At 46.2% G+C, this 21,420-nt stretch overlaps 1 protein-coding gene across 2 annotated transcripts in view; it reads right to left on the bottom strand.

Moving 5' to 3' along the window:
- The window catches only part of ATP11C (ATPase phospholipid transporting 11C (ATP11C blood group)), an 804,025-nt gene extending 788,015 nt beyond the window's left edge, over window positions 1-16,010 (bottom strand). For both annotated transcript variants that reach the window (XM_085607959.1, XM_085607958.1), the window contains exon 1: window positions 14,380-16,010. In XM_085607959.1, coding sequence (XP_085464085.1) covers window positions 14,380-14,406 — 27 coding nt within the window. In that variant the 5' untranslated portion in view covers window positions 14,407-16,010. The remainder of the gene's footprint in view (window positions 1-14,379) is intronic.
- Window positions 16,011-21,420: the final 5,410 nt, after the last annotated feature.

Here is a 21,420-nt window from a genome sequence, read left to right as displayed (position 1 = left end):
GCCAGCTGTCATGGCATGGGTCCATAAGCACTCTCCACGGGCTGGTTGGCAGGCCTCCTCTCCACGAGATCCCAGGGACAGAAAAGATCTTCCAGCTTCCACGAGATTGTAAAGACCACAAAGGGTGCAGCAGAAATGGGTGGAAGTGAATGTTGGTTGAGACAAGGACTGGCCTGACATACACCGTAATCACACTGTGCAGAGGAGTATATCAAAAAGATCAACGGCCCACCTGGGGTGGCGGAATGTGAGGAGTTCGAGGAGTGCGGGGGAAGTTTGCCAAGCCAGAGGGACCAGTGCTTGCAACTGGAACATGCTAGCTTGGACTCCATAGCGTGTGGTGACCCAGAGGTGCTAGGGGACGTTTGCCTGAGTCTGCGGGACCTGAGCTGCAAATCTACACTGTCTTTGACCTGCAGATCGGGAGGACGACAGTGCATGACATTGTGGCCTCCATCCGAGGCCGCTGGCTCCCTCTCCCCAGACCCACGTCACAAGGTCCTTTGTTGTGCAGAATATCGTGACTGGATCAGAGAGGTCTTGTTGGGCCTTGTGGGCACTCACAGCTGGCTGCCTAGAGCAACTGCAGCTCACACCTCCACCAGAGGGGAAACATTTTTCCAATTGGGAAGCGCCAGCTTCTGGTGTCACAGTCTTTTGACTACGGGGGATAGTGACCCCGTACTCGTGAAGGTGCTGCTGTGTGCCTGAAGGCCTAATCTGGATGGACGAAACGCAGGAGCTATTTCTTTCTGCTTTAGGTGGTCCTGATGATCTAATCAATGAGTCGCCAGCAGGGGCAAAGTGCATCGTTGGCTGGTGCCGTTTGAGTGACTGAATACTGAGTCACGAGGCGCAGTCAAAATCTGTGATTTCTTGACCTTTGCAACTGTATGGGGTATGTGATATTGGGAATATTGTGTATTATGAATACCTATGAATGGTGCATATATGTTCATGCCATTCTGCTGCTAATGGGAGAGTTTTACAATTGCATATAACTATAAAGTATGTATCCAGTGTGGATGTTGTGTTGATTTCAATGTAGCTATAATACAAAGACCAGTGTTTTATACATGCGGTGTGGAGTCGTTTTGTAGTGTACGCAGTGTGTTGCAAGGGTGGTGTTGTGCGAAAACTTTACACTTTAACTCTGAGTATAGGCCTGACTGCTCTGTGTCAAGCTACCAAAGGGTGAGCAAAGGTTATCGAACAAGTGTATCATTCTCATCTTATCTAGGACTGTGCATTCTGTCTGGCTTTGAAGCATCTCAGACAGAATCCATATAAATTCCATATCTTGTGTCTGTTGAACCCAGTGGTTTCTGGCTGTCTGGCATGCAACAGGCAACCATCAAACCAAGATCAATAGGAGTCTCGCGGAGCTACTCACTGACTTTGGCTAGAGTTGTGCCTGTTGGGGGCACTAGGCCAAGGTGTCCCTAGTGTCTAATGGGTAACAACCTCCAATATGCCCCAAAGGCAGAAAGACATTTGGGCCTGCAGGTAAGGGGGAGCATTAGCCCATTGCCCGAGGGGCCACTCCCCCCTCCAAATATAATCTCTAGTGATCTAGTGCACTTTCCGCCCACCGCTGGGGGACAGTTTGGAAGAAAACATCTCCAATCTGCTCCTGAGCAAGTGCAACTAGATTATATCGCCACTCAGTCGTAGGCACTTCTGTGTGAGCCTGCGCCATGGCAACAGGCGAGCACCATCAAACTTAGCAGCTCGCCAGTACGGTAAGGTCCAGAGCATGGCATAGCAGCCAAATTTTCAGTTTGCATAGGAGTAACATTTCTATATTATCAGTGTATGTATGTGTGCATTCGCAATGCTCTATGTGTGACAGTTTATCACGAGTCAAGTGACACACCTGAAGTACTTTTCACTGTCACAATCCTGCACCCTTTTTAACATGATCATTCTGGAATCATTTCTGCTGGAGTAGACAAGGAAAGGGACTAAATTTATGTTGGATCTACCTGAGCAATAGTGCTATCTTCCTATTGAAGAACGATGCATCATGTATGCTCCTACATATGTAGCACTCCTACTGATACTGGGCTGTAAGATGCAGCTGGTTAGTAACCTATGGACTGCAGAGCTAGCAGGACAACACCATTGTTCCTGTCTGGCAAGCATCCCCATTATACATTGCCTACAGATCACTGCTCTGCCACCTTTGACAGGTCTGCAAGGTGAAGATTGCTGAATGCAAATAGAACAGCGATCCAGCATCTATTGTCACACATCTATCATCCAATCTGAACATGCAAAAGGCCTCTAGTGTACCTATATTTATAAACAAAACATAACTAATTCACAGAACTAAACCCCTCAGTGACTAATCACCGCGCCACACAGCAATACCTTGCACCAGTGAATACTCCTTGCTTTCTGCCTATACCGTACCCGGTGACCCTGGCACAGATAAAAGCCGGAGGAATAAAGTATACTGCCGGCAGGTAACAGTAATATACTGCTTATCATTCAGCAAGCATCTATCATGAGCAGTGCAACGTACAGACAGGATTCAAAAAACGTTTTCCAAAATCGAGTTCATATTTGTTTACAGAAATTTGATAGAACACATTAGACTATTTGTTTACATGTTTAAAATGTTTGTGTATCACTTCTGTCAATAGTGGAACTAATTTCATTTCTGATCATTGAAAGGCCAGTGTTTTATTTACTTGTAGTGAGTTCAAGGGTATTAGTAGCTGCTGGAAGGCCTGATGCCATGGAAGCCACAACCAGAACTTGCCTTTTAGGCAACAGCATAGTTGCAGTATGGGACGTTTAGTTTTATTTAACACTCCAATTATGGGTGCAATCTCAGCTGGGCAAAGTTGGCTAAGAAGTATGTTATACATGAAATACTGCCCTTAGCAGTGTTGGGCAGCTCTTTTAGAGTAAATTCATTTGTGCATTCCGGGTGGCAGCAGTCAAGCCTTCCAGGGCCTTTGGTGTCCCCTGCCAAGAAGGTGCCCCGCCCCGCCTCACAGTGTCTGAATAAGCATTTGTGTGTGATGTGCAAGAAAAGAGGGAAAGCGTCACTATTGCTCAGGTAAGACCTGGTACAGATCACATATGACTGTTTCTGTCCATAAAAATAAAACAGTAACATCTAATGGTAGTCTGTACTAAAATCATTAGAAGCAGACCTGCAGAGTAGCACCTCAACAAGAGCAGCAGTGCGGATTACAACATGCATTTGTAAGGCACATACATGTTCACTCAGGTTTCTTGGCGCTGAATAATATTTAACTGCTAAAAGAATTGCAGATCTCCATCTTGTAAGGGAAATGTATAAAACATGGAGTTTTCAAACTCTGGACAGAAAAAAATGCTCAGTGATCAATATCAGTGTTTCAAACAAGAAAGAGGATACAGTAGCTACCCCCGACGCCAAGTCCTGGGCTGGGTCTCGGTCTGATGGGTGCTGCTCTAGGACAGCCTGAACTTATAGAGACACGTAGGGCATGATTCACAAAGGTAAACACTTGTATGTAAGTTTACGATTGCTTGCTATTCACAAAGGTATTTTACAAGTAGTATCTTTATGACTGCATGGTCTCCCCACATAAAAAGACAGGACAGTCCTATCTTTTAATGTGCAGAGAATCTGCAGTCGGAAAGATACAACTGGTAAAATACCTTACTGAATAGCAAACAATTGTGAACTTACACTAAAGAGCACGTTTTCAATGTGAATCAGGGCCCTACAGTCTACTTGTTTCATAGTATGCACTACATAATAGTCACGTGCTGCATGGAATAAAACCACAGAAACTCAGGGCCCGATTCACAAAAGGACTTACATGGACTAACTTTATGTGGGCGGAGTCTCTGCGCTCGTGGCGGAATCTCCATACAGTGCACTGTGATTTGCGAATCAGGCTCTTACTGTTTGGAAAGAGCACATGGGCACTCTGTCTGCCTTCATCAATCTTTCACCTGAAAGAAGTTTTGGCTCACCAAGCCTCAGTTTGTGCAGGCAGCTCTTGGGCAGAAAGGGAATTCATCCCTGCCAGGTAAAGCTGGGAGATATGCTGGCCTCACCAAACAGCCTTTGGGGGCATCAATTGTGCCAGGCAGTCCTGGAAGGGACACCAGCTCTGCCAAGAATCAGTGAGTGAGACAACAGCACTGCCAAAAAATCTTGGGCAAGTCATCAGTTCTGCCAGACCTCCACCAGAAGGGCATATTTGTGTCAGGCAGTCACGGGAGATATACCACCTTCAGTCCCAGGAAGCCCAAGAGGAGGCATCAGCTCTATCAAATCATAGCTGGGCCTATTTTCTTATCGTAGCTGTGCCGAGCGTCCCCAAAGACAATCACTGGGTATGATGGGCGGGCCAGGTCAGAAGCTCACCCACCAGCTATGCCCGTCATTCCAGGGCAGCTACCAACTCTTTCAGGCAGGTTTCCTATATACCCACTGCCTGATCTCAAGAAAACCAGTCCCCGCCTGGCATTTCTCCTTTCTCCAGGCTTTTGATGAGTGGGCTGACTCAGCTACTCATCCTTCCTGGCTGTAAGCATTCACTTTTCCTGAAATGCCAGTCAGTTTTAACTCTCATGATAAGACCTAATACATTTACTCATGGCTATGTGTTCATTTATTTCTCTTTTAAAAGTAAGAGGTGACAGTATCTCAGAAGATTTACACTGGTGGGAAAAAGAACCAATGCGAAGCATTGGTACAATCTTTAGTTCTTGACTGACTCAGGAATGGAGAAAATAGATTTTGTTTTGTATAAATTAGAAAAATAGCTTTCCATTAGGGCAAAAATGGTGAAAAGTGATTGGAAAACAATATGCAACGTATTGTGTGCCATGTTTGCCCTGGTGCAAGTTTTTTTCCCCGCCAGATTCGTCACTACTCAAAACACAGTGGTGCACATGAATATGCTATGTTGTTTTTCCACTGGTGCAAAGTTAGTGCAATATAATACTGGATCTCCTCAAAAAGAACTGCCATTAGTTAAACGTCAACCATAGGTGTAATTGTAACAGCATTCAGATTTAAAGCTTTGTTGGAGTAAATCATACATACATACTGCAGCAACTGAAAATCACTACTCTTCTTCGGAAAGCAATGTTCCCATCTTTTTGCACCCTCCCCCCTTTTTCTCAACTGACACTTGCTTGGAGGTTTTCAAATAACCCTGTTTGTGATTTAGTGTCATTTATTTGAAGTGCATGGAATATGCTGGAAGACTCCTTTTATGGAAGCATATTGCGTATATAGGTTTCAGACTAGAGCTTAAGCCACGTATGGAATGGGGAAAGCTGCTGTGAGCATGCAAGGAGATGCAAATGAAGTTAAACATGAAATGTAAACGGTAACTACCCCCGACACAGATTACCTTGAGGGACTGTACTAGCCCACTGACTGTCCCTTCTACAGCTAGGCGAGCCAGCTCGGATGACGTAGTGTGACTCAGCCTACGCAATCTTCTGACCAGGAAGAAAGAGCTCTGATCACTACACTGAGCACCTCACATTTCAGGTGGTGCTGGGTCTTGGCAGGGCTCCAAACCGTCGTGCAGGGCGCACCTCCAAATCTCATTCTCCTGAGTAGAGTGCATGCTACTCAAAGGACTGTTGTGAATTGCTGAGAGGATCACGTTTCCTTCCTGGGGGTCAAGATAGGAAAGAGTCCAATACCCATAACAACTGCATGTGGAGTGTGACCCAATCACAGCAAGAAGCCACAAAGTACAAATTGTAAATTGTAACAAGCGGGGCACAGAGGCGGTTTCCATAACAACCACAGTCACCTCTTCCCTGGGCTTGCAATGCCCAGAATAAACAAATATTAGTCGGATTCACTCTGGCAGTGCACAATGCTGCACTGAGAGCAAAGCACCCTGACCAAGGCAGAGGAGCTATAATGGATGACAATTAATTTTAGTGCGGCGATGCGGGGAAACGCTCAAAATGCGTTAGACTAACCCGCAATGAGTGGCACTTGGATAGGCTGGGGATCCGCTACGGAGTGGTACCATTAGAAAAGGGAGATTCTCCCCTTTCCAATGACACAGAAAGTGAAAGTAAATGAGCAGATCAGCTCATTTACTGTAACTTTCTGTATAGAGACATTGGTGCGTCATTCACGCCAATTGTTATTGCACAGGGAAAAAACACAGCTTGGGGTGCTGGCAAAGCTATTCCCCGGCTCCAGAGGCCTAAAAAGTAAAAGGAAAACCTCCTGGTGCTCGCACCAGATGGATTTCCTGCCTTGGGTGCGAAAACGTCCTGGAGCCGTCCTCCGCACCGAAGAGGTTAATCATGACTGACAATAAACAGGTTTACTTCAACTCTGTCTCTGCTCTCACAGTATGGTCTCTCATTAATGACTATGCAGGCTATGGATTCCGTAACCTTCCTTGGCTAGAATTGGTCAGTGGCGTACCCAGACCTTCTGCCACCCGCAGCGGCCGTATGTAAGAGCAGGGGGTGGATACTGGCGCGATTCCTGCACCTGGTGCCCTGTGACGGTCCCAGGTAAGAGCAGGGGGAGGCCCAGCCCCCAAAACTTGTGCCACGCGGGCGGACCACCTCCTTGCGACACCACTGATTGGTGTGGATGATGCTGATCTATCAGAGCTGCCAACATACCTTTCTTGTATTCCAGCTCAAGCTGCATTTGCGATGAACTCATCTGGCCTGTTCTGTGTGTGAACCTCAAACATCCCTTGGTGTAAATGTCACAGAGCTCCAACAATAAACATTTCCAGTTTTGTCATCATTCTCAAGTCAGGATCACTTCCCTGTCACAACTTTGCAGTGTACCAACGTGGTCCCCTGCTCCTTCTTTGCTTCCCTTGTGGTCGCTTGTATATTAGAGGATCCCACATATTCCCAGGCCACACATCATTGCAATCAGCTCTGTCAGACCATAAGTCCCCACCTCTGTATTTGTGTGAGCTGTTGGAGTTCAGTGGCAACACTGCACAGAAGGTGATGCAGTATAGCAGCTGATCCAAGACCCTCAATAGCCCTGCCTCTGGATTCTTACTACAACTCCCACATGAAGAATTTCATGTTGCGTGCTCTCTGAGATCCCAAAGCATCCACTGCATGGCCATTGCTTGGTATTGACAGTGAAGACTACACTCTATTTACACTTGAACACTGTGCTCGGATGGATTACCTCAGACACTGAAGTCTTTGCTGCCATGCTTTTACTCCGCCCCTACGATAAGCATGAGTTATGTGCTGTTGAATATTCCAAAGTAGGAACTTGTGTGACTTGTGTTGGTCTTTAGCAGCTGACAATTTACTCGGTTTTGTCTGCAGCTTCGTCTTTGCTCTCATGCTGCGATTACTCCTGGGTGACAGGTTTCTTGTTGTATGCTTGGCGAGGGCTCCTGGCCCCAATCTGAGTGGATGTTGCTAGACTCTGGCAGCTGTGGAGCTCCTATGTGCTCATCCCAGGATATCTAGCTAACAGGCCTCTCTTCTTCAGTGTGAAGAGTCTGCTTCTCGGCTGGTCATGGTCTACTCCAGAATGCCGCTCTGTCTCACCCTGAAACTGGTTACCAAGAAGACAAACTGCTTGTTTATTGGCATCTATAGAATGACTGCCACTGCATTCAGGTTGAGACCCTGACACTAACTAGCCAACTATGAGAATTAATTCTAAAGAAGCATGCATCTGTGGTGCTTCACATGTTCTCTGGTGTGGGGTAGCGCACGCTCCACAAAGGATGTCTCACCGCCTGGACACAAGTGGGGCAAGACTTGCACAGTCAGGAGGTGGAGGAGGACAGGAGGTGAAAGGGCTAGAGGTGAAAGAGGACAAAGGAGTGCATGCTAAGCACAGCAAAGCCCTTGGCACCACAGCGCAAACCAAGAGACGGAGGGGCAGCCGAGCAGCGCTTCCAGCTTTTACCTAGTACACACTCCACGGCCGCTCATTTTACCAAGTGAACAGACTGAGAAATTGTCCTGCAATGTCCTTCTGCAGAGGGGAGGCGTGACGAGAAAACAGCCCCAGCTCTGTGAATTTTCGGAATTCAAAACCATTTCCCAGGGTACACCTGGACACCTAGGACAATCAAATTTTCCAGACACAATCTTAGCAAACGTTTTTGCATTTCATTATCGCACAAGCAAACATACGTATCTACAGCTAGCCCTATGAAAATCTCTAGAGAGCTAATGCACTTGCTAACTTTCTTTCTTTTTAACTCCGTGGGGAAAGTATTTTTCCAGTTTGGAGACCTCGAATTTTCCCAGTGTGGAAACCTCTCTCCTGTTCTCCTACCCCTTTCAGAAGTGGTATTTTTTAACCCTGGAAAAGGTGTTACATCTACCTTGTCAAGAGTGACGTTTATGAATATCCATAAACGTGTAGGTTTCTGGGTGCACACAAAATAAATGGCAATATGGGCTGGAATACCGATTTCCTGCATACACTACATTCACTCACATGAACATCTTTGTGTAAATAAATCAGTTTCAAGTGCACAAACGATTGGCACATCACAGTTCGACTCTAACAGCACCTTGCAGAGATCATGCTATAAAATGTAGTTGTCCAGGCACTGGTTTAGTACTTGGTACGTGCTCATAAGTTCGGTAAATAAGGGAACTGAGGCACAATGAGGCAAAGTGATTTGCACAACATTACACAGTGTGATGTGGTCAAGAGAAGAAGGTCCAGGCTGTGTGAGATATTCTTGATACTCGGTTGACAATGTATGCACTGGGACACATAAATAACCGAGAGAAATGCACAAGATGCTTCTTCTGAAACTCAGGTGAGAAAGAGAACAAGGCCACAATGAGAACACAGACACATCACGAGCTCTGCTTTAATCACAACTCTGCATAATTAAAGTACTGGCATATTCAGAGCCCTACTGCAAGCAGAAAACTGGGTCAAACAAGACACAGGGCCTCTGCATAGGGTGACAATGCACATTTTCAAAGATGTAACGTTGATCCCTTGTATATTCAGAATCTGTGAATGCACCCCGGAGTGGGGCATAATCGCACTGATGCGAGAATCCAAACCATGTAAAGGGTATTATCAAAGCTATCATATAAGGATAACATTTGTAAAATCACTTCTTGCCACAAAACGAGACAGTAGATTTTTTTAACAGGACAAGTAGATTTGTAAAGCATCCTGACCCTAGGACAATTAGATAGTTCATAAAATACACACCTTTGTAAAAGCCATTCTTGAAATTTATGTACTAAGAATAACTTCTTTCAATACAGAGCTTTCTATCGCTATTGTAAAGATTAAAGGCTGAGATAGTCTTGCCAGGCTTGAAACTTTTACCTACCACGCATATCACGTGTGAGCATTTAGCTCACTGGGTCATCTTCCTGATTTCCTGTGAAAAGTGCCAAAAATCTATTCCACTAAGTAGAGAAAGGAAGGTGGAAATGAGCAGGCCTGAGAGGATAATTCACTAATAAAAAGGAGAAGCGAAACAAGGAAATAAACATATAAGCATGCACCTCAAATTCTCTTCAAAACAGAGGCTTCAGAAAAGACTTATTCATCTTGGGACTCAGAAATAGCATTGATTAACCATATGACCAGCAGATACACATTGCATACATTCACTTACGTCCATCCCTCTCTTCTACGAGTGTGAGGCAGAATTAAGAGATGGGCCTGTGAATACGCAGAATGTGTAGAATAGTTACTCTCTCTCAAACCCGAGGAGGATGGTACCTGAAAGAAGATCAGGTAAGCAGCTAGACCCTATTTATTTTGAGTCCAAGAGCAAACATTAGACCTAGGGTGCTGAAGGAGACTTGGAGTACCACGTGTAGGGTGAAGCTGTGGTACCCACTCCTGTGGAGAAATCTAGGCTCCATAATAAATAGTCCAGTACAAATGTAAAGCTACTCATTGGGACAAACCCCAAAGAACTCTTTGACCATGAGCGCTCGCAAGACGGCTTAACTCTGGCCGGAGTCCAGCTGAAATGAGCCACAGTAATAATTAGTCATAGAACACATTTTAAAGGTTGCCCTCACTAACTTGCATGTAATTGGTTATATCTGTTTGACTCAATTTTGCCTCTATCGATTTGCTTCAAAGTACTTGTGGTAACTGATACATTCGTATATAGATGAAAGCGGTTGAGACTTTACCTTGTTTATTCTCACTGCTGTGTTGCTTTTTGAGATGTACTATTCATTCCCCTAGCCTAGCACTTCTATAAGGCCAGGCATTGAGTCTGACCTGTGCTAGTAAAGAGTAAGACAAGGAGAGCTTTGGTACGCCTCTGTAAACCCCACCCGACAACAGTGTTTTGGAAGAACAGCCATTGCACATACCCATGTCTTAAGTGGCTCTTCCCCAATACGTCAGGTGGGTTCTAATCCTAACACCATCACTAGGTGATCATGTAGGATATAAATGGTGCCATTACGACAAACTTTCCCTGTTTCTGAAGCACGGTAAAAATGATTTAAAAGTCAGCCCAAGTAGCTCAAAGTAGCTGACTGAAAGAGCTACTGATTTTGCTGAGGATCAAAATGGATGATCTCAGTATTTATCTTGGAGGGGCAAGGGGTTTTTGTCACTCTTCGGCAGTCCCCTTGCCAGATTAGTATTGAAAAGGAACATTGGTGGGGGTGATCATCTACCAGAGGGAACTGTTTGAGTAAACATAAGGCATGGAAACACATCTCTTAGAATAGGAATAATGCTTTCTAAACACAAGTCTAATTTATTTGCAGAGAAGAGATAGAATGTTCTCTAGGATGCAGACAACAAAAGAAAGCATCTGAGGCAACAGATACAGAGCATGGGATGAAAGATAGGTATGTGATTAATGGATGAGTTTATAGACAATGGAAGCGACCTGTGTGTGTCGATAAGAATATCAGGTGAAATAGCTGCAGACTACGTGCCGAGTGAAAACTGGATACACATGAAATGGGAACGTTCACAGATGAAAGAAACAGGTTGTGGAAAAGATCTACAAAGCAGGAGGGTGCAAAGAGGTGCTGGGGTACCATGCATGTGGAGGGATCGAGGTCGGAAGGCAAGCATACATCTTTGCTAAGAGGAAGGAGTGAGGCTAGGGAAGAGATCAAATATTCTTGGGATTTTAAGGTCTCCTCATGCAACTACATGGGTCTAAATTCACATTAAGGCTAAGGGCAAGAAGGATGCTTATAAGGGCATCAGAAACAATAGTGCACAGAGTATGGCGCTTGAGATTTTGGGCCTTTATATGGGTGTCGCCAATTACATTATGGATAAGAAGTAGCCTTACGGCTAGAGCGGTCGACAACGAAGCTGAGGAACTCGGTTCGAGTCTCAGCAACGACGCTCAACATCCTGTGATTCTGGGCAAATCACTGTATCTTCCCGTGCCCAACAAAAATTAATGTGTCCTTTTGTAACAAAACTGGTGCTATGTAAAGCGCTCTGATACCCGATATCTTCGAGTCTAGTTTGCGCTATATAAAACTCTTAAAAAAACAACAACAAAAAAGTTTTAGGTTTGAGAAACATTGATCAGCATTGCTCATCTATGTACGGTCTCTCAAACTGGACTTTTGATACATAGTGTCGTAAGTCCTCTTGGAAAAAATTAAAACAATTACATTTTGTCAAAATGTTTTCAGAATGTTAACACAGCCTGCAATGAACCTCGGCGTGGTTAATTTAAATTATAAGAATATCTGTACACAGAAATCAGAATAAAATCTCCAATTTCAAATGAGTTACGGGAAGATTGTAGACAAATTCTGCACATGAGCTGAAAGAGGGGCAAATTGCACCTACAGCATGGAAACCAAATGAATAATAAAAACTTCTGTATCCAGAGATTTCCTCATGCCATGAAGCATGACCCTGTCAAAGTGATCCCAAAATATTATGCAATACTGTTATTTTTTGGGGAGAGTGAATATCAATGGCAAATACCCGTCCAAACCCAATCTGTCTGTGTAGATTAGCTGGCTTCAGCCAGCAAAGCCACTTCCCACATTTTTACAGAATATTACAAGTATCAGCAACATTTGAATTTACTTTTTGGAGGTGTGTTTTATGTTCTTTCCAATGTTTTTAAGGTGGTCACCTCATTAAGAGGTAAGTCCTTTTTTTTAACTGCTGGGTTAAAGTTTAACCACTGCCAATTGCCACAATGACATTGATACTTAAGATGGTATGTTCCTGACTTGTATCAGTCATATATGCTCACCCGTGAGTGGTGTCATGTCCTCTAAACCTGCAATCTTTATGGTAGTAGGAGCTTTGATGAGTTGTTGCCCCAGCAGTGCAATGTTTACTCACAGACTAATCAGGTCAGTCTCTTCTCTGTTGTCCTCTTGATGACAAATCCCTAATACACAATCTAAAATGTGTTCTGTGAGTACAGTAGGATGACGCAGCCGCGACATTAATGGCTGTTTAGTGATACAAACAGTAGAAGCCCTTCCATAAAGACCGCCGTAAGAATTACAAAGCATTTACAAGATTCGCGAGAACAGCCAGGTGGTTACAGAGGATGGCGTGGCGGGTGATGTTTTCCGTTTAAATAACAGAATAAAGGACAAAGAAAATGCAAAAAACACTATTCTTCCTTATTAGTGTACAGAGATATGTACGTAACAGTACTGAAGCTAGAAAGTGAACGGATAAGTAGAGAAGGTGTACTGTGGAGGATTTTTTTTTTTTTTTTTTTTAAATCGCCATGGCGTTTGGTTCTCTTGGATCCATAATTCGGCCTCATGGTCTTCTCTGAATTGTTCTACATAGTAATTGACTTGCAGTGGCTGTGAAAGGGTGTTCCCAAGCCGGAGTCTGAGTAATTCAAACAATGTAATTATGAATATGAAAAATCAGCCACCTAGCTGTAGCTCTCAAGCTCATTCATCTAACAGCTGGAGAAAACCAGGAGAAAGACAACGCTTAACGCCACTGGTCACCTTCTGCATTAAGATCCGAAAGGAGGTGGACGGGGTGCAATATTCAACTGCTTGTGGCCCGAGACCACAGTGGAGTCACAAGGGGAGGGGCTCGGGGACTGTCTCACCCGAGTAACCCATCTTTCACTGCATTCCAAGGATCCAATTATTTATTGACCTGAATCAATCACAAGGACTTATTACGGCTAATGTAAAGACATGCTGATGAATGATCCTGCTGTGGAATCAGAAAAACATTTAAAGTTGCCCTACCTGAAAATGTATGTAATTTATGTTAATACAACAAAGGTTATCAATTACAAAAGATTCTTAACGCTCCCGCCTTCACAATTATTTAGAACGACGATGCTGAAACCCTGACTTAAGTCCAATAGCAATATTATTTTTACTTGAATCGATTTCAATCTGCTGACCTTACAGACTAAGACTATCCATAGTTGATGACAACTAACAACACATTACTGCTTTTATCTCCCTGCTGCCTTGGGACTTCTTTGAAACCGACATTGAAGGGAACTTTACTGTGCCATGCATTTGTTCTTCTGTGGCTAAAAGCCCCTGCAATAACATCAACCTCTTATCATATCATTGCACACCATCATTCTTAAAAAGTGCAGTCTTTTAGGGCTGGTTTTGGTGCGCCTTGTATTTAAAAAGCACTGTACCACTTACAACGTAACGTCATATTTTGGCTTATTTTCATAATACTATCGTATTTGCAGCACAGGTTAACTGTTCAGCAGTGGTCTACTCCCTGGGGAGCATTAAATGTGCTGTGATTGGTCAGTCGTCCTTCTCCTGCTTCAAAGACAAGTACACGCAAAGCCTCTTCTCAGCTGCTAAGAAAACAAAACAAACTGTGCGCAAGGCTGTGTCCCAGGTCAGCCTCTGACAACTCGGCACCGCTGAGGCACCAGTGCCTGTTCGTACCAGAACAGAGACAAAGGAACCCATGCGGGAAAGCGCAGAACCTGCTCCTCGCGCCGTATGCACCGAGCCCACGCGCGCCCTGCGGGTCGGGGAGCAGGCTCCACGCCTCACATTCCTCGCACGCGCAGCCAGTGCATCTTCCTCTCCCGCGCGCTATCTGCAAGCCTGTCAGGGTCAATGAAAGAGGGCCTGCAGACAGGGCCCGAGGGAGAGGTGGAAACAGGAAGTCATTGAAGGCGCCGCAATAAAAGACAATTATTAGCAGAGATAAAGTTATCCGGTGCGCACAGGGCACAACAGCGGAGCCGAGGAGTGCACTGCACATGGCAGAGGTAAAGACCAGCATAGGTGCTCAATGGTACACACAGAGAGACAATGGGTCCCTGCTCACCTATCTGCAAGACAACCCAACACTAGGCATTGACTAGGGTGGGCCAGTGGTGCCACAACAGAAGGAATCTGGGTGCCTCAGGACTCTGCATCCATAGGCGCGCAGCGCTAGGATAGAAAGATACCACTTACCAAACGGCTGAACGCCCTGCGAAGCATGACGCTGGACCTGGCGAAGGGATCCGCTGCTCGACGGGCTGCTGCCGGTCCGGGGAGGCCTTCACGGTGCCGTCCCAGTCAACATCCCGCTGACCATGAGAATCACGGGGCAAGCCAACGACTTAAGAACAGCCACCTGCTCTCTGATCGCCCTGCCGGAAGTCATCCAGGACAGCTGTCTGGCTCCTGTCACATTTCTAGGGAGATAATAAGGCCCACCTCGCTCGCTCTCTCCCCTGTCACAGCACAAGGGGCACACGCATCCCTCTCCCCGCCCCTGTCACACATCAGCCCTGAACACTTCTCCTCCCTTTCTTAACACACTACAGAGGCAGTACCTGTGCCAGCATGCCTCTCTCTCCTCCCCGTGACAAAGCAGGGGCTGGACTCTACACTTCAAGCTCGCCCCTTCCTCTGTCACACAGCAGAGGCAGGACAGGAGACCCAAATACTGTGTCTGCCCTGACAGCAGCCGCCCGGCTCTTCTCCTGGTCAAGTACAGGTGCAAGAGTGACAACCTAAACACATCTTTTCCTCCTGCGGCAATAGAAGTGTGCTAGGCTCTTTGACGCTTCTGCAGTGGGACGGAGACATATCCAGGCTACAAACACGCTCCCTCTTCGCCTCAGTCTCCAAGTGCAGTGTGAGTCACACACTGTTGCCCTCTATGTTCTGGGGGCCAATGACGGACACCGGCTCAGACCACCCATCTATTGGCCCAGCGACTGACAGTGGCTCCCTTCGCTGGCTATTTGAGCAGCGCCAGCCCTAGGCTAAAAATCACCCCTCCGTGTGCCCTAGGGCATTAATACTGACCCGGGATCTATTAACCCGTCCTAGAGGCCAGTGATAGAACCAGACACCCCTCACTACCTCCACGGGCAGTATTAGACCCAGCAAACCTCTCCCGGACACCTGGAGACAGGGACTGCCCCCCTCGTTCTAATATCGAGGGTAGTGGCAGTTTTGTACCGTGGGAAAATTGGAATACCAAGTTATTTTCCAACGCCCCCCCCTTGGGGGAGCGCAAACCCTATGTCACTGTCTCCTAGACCAGTGCTCACCCGCCTGCTTCCCTGCCTAGGGCAATGTCAAACCTCACCTCTGACCCCTGCAAAAAGGAATGAAAAAGGCATGATTCTGCTCATCTCCTATGGCAATATGCTACCCGCCTTCATGTCTCCATTTTCAGTGTCAAACCTCTCCTGTCGCACAGTGCGCGGCACTCCCAAGGCAGAATGGAATAGCGCCAACTCTCCCTCCCTACCCCCAGGCAGCGGCACCCTAATGCTATCTTTCCCCGTCCGCCTCGGGCAGCATCAGAGCTCTCCCACTGCCAGCCCGGAGCAGGAATGCCCCCTCTCTTTGCGCCCTGGTCTCTGCACCCACCCTGTCCTTCTTCCTGGGGCAGTAGTGCTCGCCTGGCAGCCTGTGTGTGTGAGCCGCTTGTTGCGGGGCTCCCTGTGCTCTGCGGTCCCGGGGGCTTCTGTGGGCCTCTGATCTGACAGGAGCGCTACCCTCCCTTGTTCCCCGTAGAGTCGCACGGAGCTCTCCGCACACTGACACACCGCAGCACCCTGCTCATTCCGGGATCCCCAGGCCCCGCCCACCAACCGGCGTCCGCCCTCCCGGCACTTCCACTTTCAGTTGCTTGCAAGCAGCAGGTTCGCCAAGCATTATTCCTGAAACAAGCATAAGAGCTGTGTCAAAATAACAAGCCCAAACGGATCTCGACTCAAAAAAGAAGCCGCAAGCAAGCCCAAGCCACATAACTACGGTATGTGGCTACTAAAGTGAAGACTTGTTGTAAGAAAGAACCCAATCTTTCCATTGTCTATATTTTTTGTAAATTTTATATTTTGCAGCGTTGTATTTGCAGAGCTAATTAGCCATCTCAAAATAATTATAATAATAGCTAAAATATACAAAACGCAATATATAAAGATGCATCATAAAATAGTAAAAATATTAAACACTGGTTCAAGACATCATAAAATAACATTCAAAGTTGCAAAATATAAAAGCACGGGCGTTGCAAAGGTGAAGAATAAAATGCAAGCTCCTGGTTAAATTTCAAGAGGCTCAAAAATATAGAACAATATTGAAAAGTGGAGAAGGATGCAGTCTTTATGCAGTGACTTCCGAGTTTATTAGTGAAAACTCCACCCAACACACGGAGCGTCCTCCCAGGTTAGTCAACGAACGGCAACTGGGTTACCGACATCGAATCCCCACCAGTGAACGCTCCATGCGTCAGGCCCACATTCAAATGAACACAGGCTACCGAATACAACTTAACATTCCTAAAAACAAATATATTACTTACGGGAGGTCACCAGTAGGTAGTTATAGTTAGGACCTAGTTACTATAGGAAAAGCGTTTTTCCCAATAACTTTGGCGATGTTTGGCTGATCTTCGCGAATTTTTCAAAGCTAGTGGGGCGCTCTGGTCAGCGCCTGTCTTGAAAGTTTCGGGGTGATTCGTCAAGCGGGGGCCGAGAAAAAAGGTGGGTCCCAAAACGCATTTTCCCCATGGTATTTTCCATAGGAAACTTTAGACAAAGCTACAGCCCGAACTGCTGAACGGATTACACCAAATTTGGCAAAAAGGTAGTCCTTGGTTCAGAAAGACTCCTTTTTCTTAAATGGTGTAAATCCGTTCAGTAGTTACTGAGAAATCTGAAAAAGAAAAAGTTTCGATATCTAGGACAGCGGTGGGTTCGCGATCCCTCCCAAGCACAAGCTTCACTGTGATTGTCTGCCAACACTCCAAACCAGGAAGTGTTAGCAGCCATCTTGTGACTCGGCACAACAGTACAACCGAGTCACAAGAAAACAGTGAAAAAAAAATCTTTAAAAACAAGAAAAGGGGGCAGGGTAGAAACACCCTGACCCCCTAGGCCTGCTCAGGGGGTCCCACAAGGACCCCCAGGGCCCCAAAATCTTTTTGTTTATTTAAACGGCAGAATTCGCTCTGGGTGCACGAATTCTGCCACCTCCCTGGGGCTTATTAAATCTAATGCGGGGGGCACACGGCCCCCGCAGCCCCGGGGTACGCCACCTCTCTGGGGCTTTTTAAATAAATAAAGCATGGGGGTCCCACCCACCCCACGCTGCCCCGGGGACTGCCACCTCCCCGGGCTGTAAGTAATAATTAGTGTTGGGGGCTCGAGCCCCCCGCAACTCTGCCCCAGGGACCACCACCTCCCCGGGGCTTTAAACATTGAAAGGGGGGCCGCGCGGCCCCCCTCCTGGAGCCCTTGATGGCCCTCGGGATCGCCACCCATGAGGGTCGGCTCCTGTAGTATCCCGGGGTGCCCACCCCCAGGACACTGCTGTTTGTTATGACAGGACGGGAGCCGTGCGGCTCCCACCCTGTCATAGCAAACAGTGCTTTGGATTTTGGAAGCGAGAGCAGGTTTCCTGCTCTCGCTTACAAAATCCAAAGCAGATTGCTTTTCCACAAGGGGAGCTGCATGTCAGCCGCTCCCCATGTGAAAAAGCAATGCCGGCTCCCGCAGGAGGCCGGAAGCCGGCGGGACCGTGGGGGAATTGGAGCTCCCCCCACGGTCCCCAACGTAGTGGCCAGGTACCGGGGGATGGGGTCCCCGGGGCCAGAAGTGGCCTGGCAGTGGGGGGCCACGCGGCCCCCTACTCATTAATTAAATTAGAAAAAAAAAACACGGAAAGGCTGGCCCCGGGGATGGGGTCCCCGGGGCCATAAATGGCCTGAGGAGGGGGGCCACGTGCCCCCCTCCCAAAAATGTAAAAATAAAAAGGCTGGCCAGTTCCCGGGGGATGGGGTCCCTGGGGCCATAATTAGCCTATGAAGGGGGGCCACACGGTTCCCCCTCCCGAATTATTTTTTTTTAAGGCTGCCAGGCCCTGGGGAATGGGGTCCCCGGGGCCAAAAGTGGCCCAGGGAAGTGGAACACACAGCCCCCCTCCCATAACATTGAATTAATAAAAACAAAAGGAACCGGCAAGTCGCCGGAGGCCCCACACCCTCCCTGCAGCACTGTGCAAACCCGCCCCCTGGCGAGTAGTAAGTTGAGGAATTAATTACCCTTTAATCCTGAGGGTCCCTGGGGGCCAACTAGCCCACCAGGTACCTCCAGTGAGTGCCACAGGGCTGCATTGCAGAGAGGTGGTCCGAGGCCACGCTCCTTTTTACACCTATCTGCACCGCAGCTCTGTGGCGCTTACTGGAGATATCTGGTGGGCTAGTCGGACCCCAGGGACACTCTGGATTCAAGGGTACTTAATCCCCCAATTTATAACACACCAGGGGACGCGTTTGCACAGTGGTGCACGGTAGGGGCGGGGCCCAATATGACAAGCGTGCAAACACACCCCCTGGTGCGTTGTAAATTGGGGAATTAAGTACCCTTGGATCCTGAGGGTCCCTGGGGGCCAACAAACCCACCCGGTACCTCCAGTACACACCACAGGGCTGCATTGCAGAGAGGTGGTCCGAGGCCACGCCCCTTTTTACATTTCTCTGCAACACAGCTGTGTGGTGCTTACTGGAGGTACCTGGTGGGCTAGTTGGACTCCAGGGACCCTCAGGATTTACGGGGACTTAATCCCCCAACTTACAACGTGCTAGGGGGCACATTTGCACAGTGGTGCAGGGAGGCGGCGGGACCTGATATAAGAAGTTAGCAATCCTGCTGTGTGGGACTTACTGGTGGTAATAAAAGGGATAGTTGGCCCCCAAGGTTGACGTTGGGGGCTAACTACTCCTCCTGTTACCTCTAGTAAATCCCACACAGTGGGATTGCTAAGAGGTGTTTCGGAAGCCACACTCACCTTTCTCCACCACTCTGGAAACGCGACTGGTATGTTATAGTTAGAAATTAGCATTTAAAAAACCATTGAAATTCACTGACAAAACCATAGGTTTCAGGGGTGTCATAGTTAGAAATGAGCATCTAAAAAGCCTTTGAAATTCACTGCAAAAAACATAGGTTTCAGACACGTTATAGTTAGAAATTAGCATTTTGAAAATCTTAGAAATTCACTGAAAAAACCATAGGTTTCATTGACGTTATAGTTAGTTGGATAGTTCACTCGTCCAATACAAGAGAAATTCCGCCGTTATAGTTAGTTCAGCTAACTATAACTCGTGCCCCCGCAATGCACTGCTGATGACGTCACATATTACATCATTCATGACATGGTCAGTGACATCACTGATGACATCACTGATGACATCTCAAATGACATCACTGATGACATCATCCACATGAAAATCTGATGCACCTCCTCACACTCTAATATAACTTTTGATACACCCACTGTAAAATACAGATTACCATTTTTGAAACCATTGACACACCAATACCAGTTACTACATACGCACTCACTGATTCCTAGGTCTACACACACATTCACTCATTCACCCATACAATCACTCATACATAGAGTCACTCATCAATACAACACTATCATATGCACTCATACACCTATACAGACACTCACACACCGCCACTCATCCATGGAGTTACTCACACACCTAGTCAGTCATGCAAAGAATCAATCATACTCCCATTTACTCACCTATACAGTTATACACACCACCTCACTTATTCATACAGATACTAACGCATACTTACTTTCTTATATAATCACTGATACAAGTACACACTCACCCATATAGCCACTCTCACAATCACTGACTCTCACTTAGTCATTTATATAATCCAACTCTCACATACACTGCCTTTTACATATGTAGTTACTTGGACATGTACCACTGAGACATCCATTCACTCACCAACACACCCATACACACACACCCCCACCCATACAGCTGTTCCCACATTCACTCTTGAATCCATACACCCAGTGAATCAACCACTCACACATCTGTGCACAGAGTCACACACCTCCCACCCACACACACACACACTCAGGCTCCCATACAAATACTCAGGCAACCAATCAATAACCCATATAGACACTCATGTAGCTACTGACCAACCCATGCAGTAGGTTACACAACAACAGACAGACTGATACAGACATTCACACAGTTTAGTCACTAACCCATGCATTCAGTAAGACACATATAATCACTCACTTATACAGTCAGACACACACCTACTAAATCCTCCATCCAGACACTTATACACCCACTCATTCTTCAATACACCTTGGCATATATATAAACATATTTAAACTTTAAAGAAACACACAGTCAATGGATGATGTCATCAGTGGTGTCATTGACCATGTCATGAATGATGTAATATGTGACGTCAACAGCAGTGCATTGCGGGGCGCGAGTTATAGTTAGCTGAACTAACTATAACGGCGGAATATCTCTGGTTTTGTACGAGTGAAATGTCCAACTAACTATAACTTCAATGAAACCTATGTTTTTTTCAGTGAATTTCTAAGGTTTTTTAAATGCTAATTTCTAACTAGAACGTGCCTGAAACCTAAGTTTTATTCAGTGAATATATATATGTATTCCATTCTTTCATCTCAGTATGTGCAATCTGACATCCCACTGGCATCTTTACCTCCAAATCTTGACCAATCACTTTTTATTCCCTATCGCCTATTTTTGCCATGATTTAATCATAATCCAGGGTCAGACTGGAAAAGTATATAGGCATGGGCATAGTAAGAAATTGAATTATCATTTGGGTCGGCTTGACTACCCACTTTAAGGAATAATCACACCCCTTGTCAGGAGGAACAGTCAAAGTCCCTAAATTAGCCTGAGCTCAACACCCTGGTAGCTGTGGCAGTGAACAGACAGCTTAATTTAGGGTATGTGTAAAGTTTTTATGTAGCATCAAAACAGTGATAAAGTCAAAATGTAAACCAATAAAATCCCAAACCATATACCATTATAAAAATAGAATAAAATATAATATACAAATTGACCCCCAAATTACAAAATTATAATAAGAGAACCGGAGGTATGATTTTTTAACTAGGAATAGCGCAGGTGTCTCCAACTAGTCGATCGCAAACTACCAGTAATGAAATGAAATGAAA

This window comes from Triturus cristatus, chromosome 5_2 (genome assembly GCF_964204655.1).
Source record: "Triturus cristatus chromosome 5_2, aTriCri1.1, whole genome shotgun sequence".
NCBI classification, from domain to species: domain Eukaryota; kingdom Metazoa; phylum Chordata; class Amphibia; order Caudata; family Salamandridae; genus Triturus; species Triturus cristatus.
This window is presented reverse-complemented; position numbering and strand designations above follow the sequence as displayed.